This window comes from Strongylocentrotus purpuratus, unplaced genomic scaffold (genome assembly GCF_000002235.5).
Source record: "Strongylocentrotus purpuratus isolate Spur 01 unplaced genomic scaffold, Spur_5.0 spur5_contig_833, whole genome shotgun sequence".
Classification (NCBI taxonomy): domain Eukaryota; kingdom Metazoa; phylum Echinodermata; class Echinoidea; order Camarodonta; family Strongylocentrotidae; genus Strongylocentrotus; species Strongylocentrotus purpuratus.
This window is the reverse complement of record NW_022145539.1, coordinates 842,195-852,901: the sequence shown is the minus strand read 5'-3', so window position 1 is coordinate 852,901 and position 10,707 is coordinate 842,195. Positions and strand designations below refer to the sequence as shown.

General features: G+C 41.3%; 1 protein-coding gene across 1 annotated transcript; it reads left to right on the top strand.

The window, feature by feature from the left end:
* Positions 1 to 580: 580 nt before the first annotated feature.
* On the top strand, positions 581 to 10,379 carry LOC105443012 (macrophage mannose receptor 1-like). Its single transcript, XM_030984332.1, has 6 exons — positions 581 to 774; positions 4,910 to 4,976; positions 6,677 to 7,039; positions 7,368 to 7,739; positions 8,014 to 8,340; positions 9,895 to 10,379. The coding sequence occupies exons 1-6, from the start codon at positions 739 to 741 to the stop codon at positions 10,161 to 10,163; spliced, it is 1,434 nt and encodes a 477-aa protein (XP_030840192.1). The 5' UTR covers positions 581 to 738; the 3' UTR covers positions 10,164 to 10,379.
* The last annotated feature ends 328 nt before the right edge of the window (positions 10,380 to 10,707 follow it).

Genomic DNA, 10,707 nt, shown 5'->3' with positions numbered 1-10,707 from the left:
AAAAAGTCGGGTAAAGCGACCGCCCGAACCCGACGCGATGATCCGATGATTCGAACTAAGCCCTACTAAGGAGTATATCATTACCAGTGGGTTTCTACCGATACATTTCGCGATTTTCCTCTTGTGTAACGATTAATGGATACGCCAATGCTATTAACTTTTAAAACTAGTGTATTGCGTTCTAGAAACGAAACCAATATCAATTTCAGGTTCATTACACTTTTCGGCCCTTCATCCTCACCTCAAAGAGATTCATCCTCCAGTACTATTGAATGATCGATAGCAAATTTCTATCCCCTCTACATTCATCGAAGAATAATAACATAGTTACTATTATATCGAACTTTGCCATGGTATTCGGAATGGATCATCTGGAGATAAAGTTGATACCTGCTTGGATTAGCTAACAAAGGGCCTACCATCGCCCGGTCGTCTAGTGGGGTTTATTGTATCACCGATATCAATTAGTAAATTGCCGACCAAATACTACCTGCATCACTCTTGACGTCAGGTGCGGGATCTATCATTGATATTATAATGGAAAATGTGGGTCAGAATTATAAAAGTAATGCACGGAAAGCGTGGTTTAATTAATTTTCAATGACTATGATTTGGTGTATTATAGGCCCTTAATCAATATTATGATGGATTTAATGTCATACTTGTTGATGTTTTTAGGAGAATGCATTTGAACTCAAGCTCGTCCAAGCGAGAGGATATACTTTAGTGGAAGTATCGATGGTCGGTGAGTTGCAAGACACCTATACGATCGAGGTATGTATTTGTATACATAAGGACAATTTTGTTCATATGGCAAAGGCCTACATTCATTAATGTTTTGTTTCCCAAATCATATTTGAAAAAAATATATAAGAAAAGCACATATTGCAAATATATAAACACCCTCTTTGTTGCGAAAGTGTAATATCTGAATTGAATCATTGGGAAGGTATTGTTCGTATATATCTCCTTATTCTTATACCAGAGTAATACCATTATCATTTTGTATCTATTTTATTTAAAATCATAACATCAGGTGTAATTATCATGAAATATAGATCATGTAATGGTAAGAGTCGTTAGTAGAGTTGTCGTTGTCTAGTGGATATGTCACAAAAAAATTAGGCAATTTCATTTCCTATTGAAATGTGCGACCATGACTATTGGGATTAAAATCAACCTTAAATTTCTTGGAAATCTTTACGATCTTGTCTTATGTGCAATGTCAGACAGAATTATTAATCAAAAAGCATAACCCTAAACCGCCACCCCCTCCGCTACGTCGCTGCAATTCCACATTCTACAATAGTTCGATGTCTGATTATTCACCAATCTTAAGGATCTAGTGAAATATGGTGCACAATTTGTTATAGGTTGCAAGACATAAGTTCAACAATGAAGGATATAGTTTAATTGCTTTAGCTTTAAAATAAATGAAACGATTCCCCGTCGTCTTATTTAGCAGTATCTTACAAAATACTTGTAAAGCTGTTTTTAAACTATTGAAGATCATTGCAACAACAAATATCTGCATCGTGCAAACGATTTGTAAAAGTAGGGGCAGGCTCGCCCCCTCCCTCGATCACTATCATTTACTACATTATCGGGAATACAAGGGGATGAAAGTAAGAAAAGTAGGCATACCTAGTTCATTTATAGTATTACAGGCAGTAGGATGCAATAACACAGAGAAAAGAGTTAGGTGCCCCGATCGTCTCCGTCCAAAGAAAGCTAAATCTCTCCCTGAATCTTGTCCTACGGGCCTCCCCTCGGGGCACGGTGGCACTCTCCGGATGGTAGACGGGGAACATGGAGTCACGGGGCGTTCCCGCTACGGGGTCGTAGCCGCAGAATTCCCAAAGAACTCCATCATAGTTGCGTAAGCCTTCTGATGCGTCTGTGAAAAATAAAAAGAAACAGTGAGTGCTTTTAATGTAATTTTGTCATTGAAACATGAAATATTAGGCAGGATATTACAGGTTACAAAAGAGACGTACCATCAGCTGCCCGAAAAATCGAAGTGACAGTTGCCCTAATGTTAGTATTTTCATAATTTGCGGGGGAGGGGGCGAGGAAACTACAATTCCAGCCCCGCGCTGCCGCAGTACACATGACTTTGTGTTCACTTCCTGGTCTTATTTTTTGGTGGTTAAATTTATAGTATGCTTATACTGTTATTCACCCCATAGTTTCCAATTTATTTATTCTTCAAATATTATTTTGCCCGATATTATAAGCGGGTCGTTGGCATGACAATTTGATGCGCGCGCATTCACTCCTCCATGTTTCATTATAAATGATTACTACGTCATAATGCAAAAAAATTTCAACTCTGCGCTATAACGACCCCCATTCCCATTTGGGTCTTCCCCCTCTCTCTCCCTCTTTCTACCCCCCCCCCCCCACCCCCCCTCTCTCTCGCTCTGTCTCTCTCTTTCTCTCTGTCTCTCTCTTTCTCTCTCTATCTCTCTTTCTCCCTCCCCTCTCTCTATCTTTCTCTCTCTCTCTCTCTTTCTTTCTCCCTCCCCCTCTTTCCCCCTCTTATTCTCTCTCTCTCTCTCTCTCTCTCTCATCTTCTCTTTTTTCTGTCTGCCTGTCTTTCTCTCTCCCCTCTATGTTTCTTTCACGAATCGGTATGCACCGGCCTAACCAGTGCAGAAGCGTATCGAAACTGGCGTATGTTTACCCCATTTTCCAAATAAAATGACGAAGAAACTATGATAAAACCACGGTGGGGGGGGGGGGGGGGGTAGGCAATTCCGTAAAATGTGTCCCATACTAATGAGACTTTCACCTATCAATAATAACAATATTCCATTTTGTACAGCGCATAACACATCATGGAAATTTATTACCCTAGCTTTGGCTCCGAACGGCATATGTTATCAGCGCACAGGTACCCATTTACCTCACCTGGGTGGAGTGTGGCAAATGTAGAGTAATGTCTTGCCAAAGGACGATAGTGTTATGGAAGGGATTCGAACCCCGTACACTATTCTCCACAGTTCCGCAGACCTATCCACTGGACTACAAAACTCCTCTATTTCGGCACAATATAATATATAATCAAATAAAATAAAAAGCTTGAGATAAACCATGGATAATTACCTAAATTTGGTATCATTGCCATTAGTCCATGGTCATAATATTATTTTCACGATTTTTTTTTTTAATTTTTAGTTTTTAGATTAAGAAAACGGAAACAAAATTTAAGTCGTACAGGACACATATCACAGAATCGCTTTTAAGGGCTTACTACGAATCATCAGGTCATCGCGTCCGGTCGGGTGGTCGCGTTACGCAGGCACGTAGCCCAGAGTTTGATTTTTTTCGGGGGGGGGGGGGGGGGGGCACATACATGTAATCGATCGAGGTAAAAAAAAAAGAAGAAGAAGGGGGTCTCCCCCCCCCCTCCTCCCCCCGTGGCTACGTGCCTGGCGTTACGTACACGACCTTTCGTAAAACGAAAGCGGAAGGTCATGCGACCTTTCGTAGATTTGCCGTAGGGTTTTCACACAAAGTGTCGGGTAAAATGGACAGGACCATTATGTAGATGAGAATTTGGGTTTGTTTCACAAATATTACCCCCGAAATTTCGTGAATAAAGGAGCACGCTTCTACAAAAGGTCGGGTAAACCGAACACCCGACCCGACAGGATCATTACACTTTTCGGCACTTCATCCTCACCTCAAAGAGATTCATCCCCCAGTACTATTGGATGATCGATAGCAAATTTCTATCCCCTCTACATTCATCGAAGAATAATAATATAGTTACTATTATATCGAACTTTGCCATGGTGTTCGGAATGGATCATCTGGAGATAAAGTTGATACCTGATTGGATTAGCTAACAAAGGGCCTACCATCGCCCGGTCGTCTAGTGGGGTTTATTGTATCACCGATATCAATTAGGAAAATAGCCGACCAAATACTACCTGCATCACTCTTGACGTCAGGTGCGGGATCTATCATTGATATTATAATGGAAAATGTGGGTCCGAATTATAAAAGTAATGCACGGAAAGCGCGGTTTAATCAATTTTCATTGACTATGATTTGGTGTATTATAGGCCCTTAATCAATATTATGATGGATTTCATGTCATACTTGTTGATGTTTTTAGGAGAATGCATTTGAACTCAAGCTCGTCCAAGCGAGAGGATATACTTTAGTGGAAGTATCGATGGTCGGTGAGTTGCAAGACATCTATAAGATCGAGGTATGTATTTGTATACATAAGGAAAATTTTGTTCATATGGCAAAGGCCTACATTCAGTAATGTTTTGTTTTCCAACATCATATTTGAAAAAATATATAAGAAAAGCACATTATTGCAAATATATAAACACCCTCTTTGTTGCGAAAGTGTAATATCTGAATTGAATCGTTGGGAAGGTATTGTTCGTATATATCTCCTTATTCTTATTCCAGAGTAATACCATTGTCATTTTGTATCTCTTTTATTTAAAATCATAACATCAGGTTTAATTATCATGAAATATAAATCATGAAATGATAAGAGTCGTTAGTAGAGTTGTCGTTGTCTAGTGGATATGTCACCGAACTGTGGATCACATGGTTTGCGGTTCGAGTCCCACCTCGGCACTATGTCGTTTGGCAAGACTTTAATCTACACTGGCCACTCTCCACCCAGGCGTTAAATGGGTACACGATAGGATTTTAATGTTAAGGTGGTTGGATTGGCATGTGTGCGCTTGTAAATTGGCGCCTGCTGGCGGAATACTCCCCAGGCAGCGGAGCGCGTGGACTATCATGTGTTGATAGGGAATCGAATCCAGTGACCGGGGTAATGATAATTACAATGTAAAATCGCTTAGAAACGTAGTTTTAACCGCTATACAAATGTGACTTCTAATATTATTATTATTATTTTATAATTGTGCAGATGGAGTTATCTTTCTTCGTTATCTTCGTTATATTAAACCAATACAGCCCAGTGACTGCTGATCTAGGTGAGTAACTTGATAAGGTGTCTTATTACCACCTTTCTTTCATCCATAAATGTCTATAACATCGATTAATTGCAGTGTGCCTTGATTGGGGTGTATATTTACATTCAAACGTCAAAACATAGTGGTAAAAATAAATAAAAGCCAAGTATTATTGTAAAGAAAAATACAAATTTTTGTCTACAATATAATACTTTGCTACTTATTATCTAAATTGCTTAAGGCCCGGTCCCACTGCACTTACGGATGCAAAGAGGATGTAAAACGTAAAAACATCTTGCCATCCGTTCGAAAACGCTATGCATCCGTTGTGTACTCATTGCATACGTGTTTCATACGCTCTATCCATCGAGCATCCGTCCACTGTGATTTCATCCGCGCAAAAAGTTTTGAGCTGCACAAAACTTTTAGAACGGATGAACTTCCGCCGTGTACGATGTAAATCCGCGACAAATACGAGCAACAAACGTTCTACTCCGTTATCATCCGTTAAACATCCGCTGTATCCTCTCTGCATCCTCTGGGCATCCTCGCAACTCACATCCGCTGCAGCCAAAAACGGAAATAGGGAGGACAGATAAGGTACATGGAACGTCTATATATCGTTAGTAGCACGGAAATAGAAAGGATGTAAGCGTATGCATCTCGTATATAAAGTATTCAAAGCTGTCATCCACTTCCATCCGCTTTCATCCACTAGGCTTCCGATGAACATCCGTTTAACATCCCCGTTACATACTACCCACGTCCGTTATTTTCCGTTCTGTTTTCGCCAATTTTCGCCAATTTTGTCCATTTCTGGAGCGGAAGAAAACGGATGGAGCCACCCCCGAAATTTTGCTCATCCGCTGTGTCCTTTATGCATACGTTTTGTGTCCATCGGCCAGAGGAACCGGGCCATTACAACTTCCCCGGCAATCTCTCTTCTGGATTTTTCATCTCTTTGTTTAAATAGTAATATATCATCCATCACATTTTTGTCGTTATTAATTCATGATCTGCCATATTGTTTTCTTCTCATATTTAAAAACTATTTTTTTTTTATAGAAAAAGGCTAAAAAATATACCGGAAAAAACTAATAACAATAGACCCATATTAATATCTCAAAACTCTCCTCTTTGACCGTGATCAACAACTTTTTCGATAATTTGTTTTATGTAAAGCGCTGTGAAACAACAGTTAGGCCTAGTTTGTAAGAGCGCTATAGAAATGACTGTATTGTATTGTATTGTAAATAGTTTGGGAAGGATAAGAGAAAATAGCCCCTACATAAGTATGTGAACTTCCACAAATTGCCTCTAGCTGTAATCATCTGATATTTCTGGCGACCGATCGTTTTTACTCTTTTCCATTTAAGCGAATTAACCGAGAGTTTTATGTATGGCATAATAATAATATGGATATTTATATGATGAAAATGTAATTTACGAAATTGAACCTAAAATCCGTAATCATTATTAGATCAATAACGCTTTCATCCCTCCTTTCTCCCTCCCTCTCTCTCTCTCTTCCTCCCTCTGATCTCACAACCCAACTCTCTCTTTCTTTCCTTCTCTATCTCTCTCTTTCCTTCTCTCTCTTTCATTTTCTCATTCTCTCCCCCTCTCCCTCTCTGTGCCCACACTCCCTTCATATAATCTTCAATTCATCTCTTCTTCCCATTCTCGGCTATGATGTCTCCCTGTCTCTTTTTTTTGTGCAGCTTGTGAATCTGATCAAATCGAGAATGACGGGTCGTGTTATTATTTCTCAGAAAGCAAGTTAAACTTCGCGTCGTCCAAATCGTTCTGCGAGGACCTTGGAATGCATCTCGTCTACATAGGGTCACAGGAAGAACAAAACTTCATGCAGAATACCATATCTGGTAGTGAGAAGCATTGGATAGGTTTATCAAAAGTGACCTGGATAGATGGCTCAAGCTTGGACTACAACAACTTTGCATATGTCTTTGATGATGGAGGAATCTGTTTCCGAATGGCGGATGAATGGAGCTATCAATGGCATGACCAAAGGTGTTCCGGTTCGAACTATTACATTTGTGAAAACGAAAAAGAAGACAGTGCCGGTAAGTACAGAATATTAAGTAGAAACTCGGTGATTTTCTGCACGTTGAGGGTCTTCATTTTCTAAGACTTCTAAAAGGCAAAATTTAATCTTGTCTACAAAAAAAAAAAAAAAAAAAAAAAGAAAATCGTTAAAATTAATCATGAAAAAAACTGTGCACGAGCACAGTAACAACGGATCTGTCTCTTACTGGGAAGCCAACGTTCTTTTCATAATGACAATGTAATATTTCCTTGGTTTGTATGATATTCAATTATTGTACAGCACACAATCAAATGAAAATGTGTATTTAATATACCCCTTTTCATATTAATTGTCTCCTTTTGCAGCGTGTACCGGTGGCCACACTGAATATGACGAATCCTGTTATCACTTCTCGCAAAGCAATTCAAATTTCGCCTCGTCAAAATCATCATGTGCCGACCTTGGAATGCATCTTGTCTACATCGGATCAGAGGACGAACAAGAATTTCTGGTGGACAACCTACCCCTTGCAAACGAGGATTACTGGATAGGATTATCAAGTGTGACTTGGCTGGACGGTTCGAGCCTGACCCACTACAACTTCGCAGCTAGTGACGAAAAGACCCTGGATGAAGGAGGGAAGTGTTTCGTTATAGAACCGAATAAGTCATACCAATGGTTGGATGATAAATTTGAAGAAGGTCACACGCACCGTTATATCTGCGAAAAAGAAGGAGGTGAATATATACCGATGACCCTAAGCAGTTTTAATAATATAAATTGATTTAATTCATTTTTATGGGATTTTTCATGATTTTTTTCCCCAGTGGAATAAAGAAAAAGTATGTACATTCAGTTTATTCAATGCATCCAGGATATAGTTGTCTTGGATTTTATGAAGTAAATTCTTTTTCTGCCTTGCAAGCCTTTGATGATAACAAAAGTTATTGTAACGACGAATTCAAGTCTTTTCCCTTACAACTATCTCGCTATTTACTTCAACGTCAACAGGTATTCAATCGAGTTCTTTGCAACAAACAACACCAGTTGCTGCCACTTCTCCCGCTTCTGCCATTACTCAGACTGCCAATGTTGTAACAACGAGTAGTTCTACCCAGTCTCCGTCAACAACCGGAGATAAAATCAGTGAGGCTACAACCAGTCTAGCTTCAACGACACCAACATCACAAATATCCTCAACATCAACAACAGAGAAAGGATCGACAGATGCTTCGCTTACTTCGGAACATACAACCGACACCACTCCTGCAACAACAGTAACGCACACAACCCAGACAATGTCTTCGACTACATGTCGCTCATCTTCTCGGGACAGAGGTAAATCATTTTTTTTAAAGCGTGGCAGTCCCCCCCCCCCCCCCCGGGGGGGGGGGGGGCTGCCACACACCCTATTCCTCCCACCTGCACAAATGGCGTTGTTTCGATTCATAGTTTTTCCTGTATGGTATCTCTATCCCATGGCGCGTCGAAGACCAAGCAAATCACTGACGCAGTAACAATAACGCCTCGTGTGTCATTTACGAGGATGTATATGTAAACCCGTTACCTTCCTTAAGGCCCGGTCACACAGCCCTCCACGGGCGTATCGCGGCCGAATCACGGCCAAAAATTTCTGCCCGTGAAGCAGACGCTGTTGGACGCTTTGAGGTCGCGATAAAGACGCGATACAGCCGTACTTTACCCGTCGTTACACGCGGTAAGAAATTCACACGCGGTTGGCCGCGCGAAAAAGTTTTGGGCTGCCCAAAAATTTAGACCGCGGGTAATCGCGGGCGGTACACGTGGTACACACGCGGTAAAGACGCGGTACAGACGCGGAACGAACGTGCTAGGACGTGCTACGGCCGCGGTTAAGACGTGGTTACACGCGGAATTGGACGCGAAATTTTAGCGGGTAATCGCGGGTGGAGCACGGTCATAGCACGTTTGTTCCGGGTCTGTACCGCGTTGTTATCACGTGCATTAGCGTGTGTACCGCGTGTAAGCGTGGTAGGCCGCGGTACCGCCGCGCTTCACCCGCGATAAGGACGCGGAACAGTCGCCGGCGTCTGTTCCGCGGGCATACCACGGGTAAACCGCGGGTAAGCCAATTTTGCACATTTTCCACCACGGGCAACCGCGGGCAAAAAAAAAATCGCGAAATTTTACCCGCGATACGGACGCGAAAGGCTGTGTGACCGGGCCTTTACAGCGTCTCCGCGGGTAATAACCCTACAACCCGAATACGGTCGGTGGCAAAGGGCAACACAACATCTTTTTTAACGCCACGTAATTTTAGCCATGCCCGCCTAACGGTCAATAGTTTTTTTAAAGATGCCCGCATGCCCGCCTATCGGTCAATACTTTTTTTGTAAATATGCCCGTTGCCCCGGGTAACGGGCCGCATAAATAAATGTTGCTGGATCCCAATTGGTTTACGTGTAAAAAAATTCTTTGAGCTAGGGCGCGCACGGATACCATAGAGTGCTTTTTGTCTGCGATTCCCGAATGATCGTAACATTCAGGCAACTTTCCAGCGAAGATTTACAGACAGTGTCTCAGATTTTCTGTGATGTATAACCAGCTATCTTTACTCAAGAAAAGGATAACGTAAGATTTCTTTGAATATTTTGTTTGTGAATTCGGTTTATAAAAGATATATCGACTGTTTAATATTTGAAGCATAGCTGTTTCTATACTGGCTCTCGGGGACGTATCATCCTTACATCGTTACACCCCGCCTCGGGGTCATGTAATGTCCCCTTGGGCCTATAGAAACAGCGATGCTTCTCATAGCAGTCAATATATCTATCTATACAATTTCACAATAAATTCGTTAAAAATCATACTCATATTGGTGATTTTTTCCTTAACTTTATAACCTTGAAACAGGTCACACGATCTTCAAAAACTTCCGACTACTGGCCAGCAATGTCGCCCTCATCGATGCCTATGTTCTGTCGTCATACACGGTTTCGTCCATCATCAGATGCAGTCAATTGTGTCTTGCTGATGTCCGTTGCTCGTGTTATACTTACATCGCCTGCGAGGGTTCGTGCTTACTCGGCAAGGAATGTCTGGCGACGTCTACATATGCTTTTGAAAGGCGAACCGGAGCTAAATTCTATTCGGCACTTCTTGAAGATCAGAAATGTTTCTAGAAGGCACGTAGGGGCGCCGCTAGACCACTCGGAAACTGAGGGTGGGGGTGGCAAAATTGCCGACTAGTTAGCCCTAATTTTCAAATAACTCCGGAACACAAAAACAAACAAACATTTTGAACTGCCAGCAGAGATTTTAATGGAAAGATTATTTTTAAAAACGGTCGTCAAATTATCAAATTATCAAATTTGATGTTGCAATTTTCAGACAATGCTAGAAAGATTCCATATTTCCCAACATAACATCTGAAAGGGAGGGGGGGGGGGGCGGGTTACGTGTTACCCCCTTTAGTAACGCCGTGTGTGTTTATTGTGTTTTTACAGTCGTGTATCAATCAGATATGATTATTTACGTCTGAGGACCGACCTTTAAACGTCACCATCCGAAAGACGTGACTCAGTTTCGAACCTGTGTCCTCGGCTGAATCAGTTTGTAACTTCCATTTTTCATACAGGCGCACACCACAACGCCTAGTTAAAGGTTAAGACCAGTATTGGAAACGCCCCAATTTCAAAAAAAGAAATGGAAGCTCTCATTACTAAT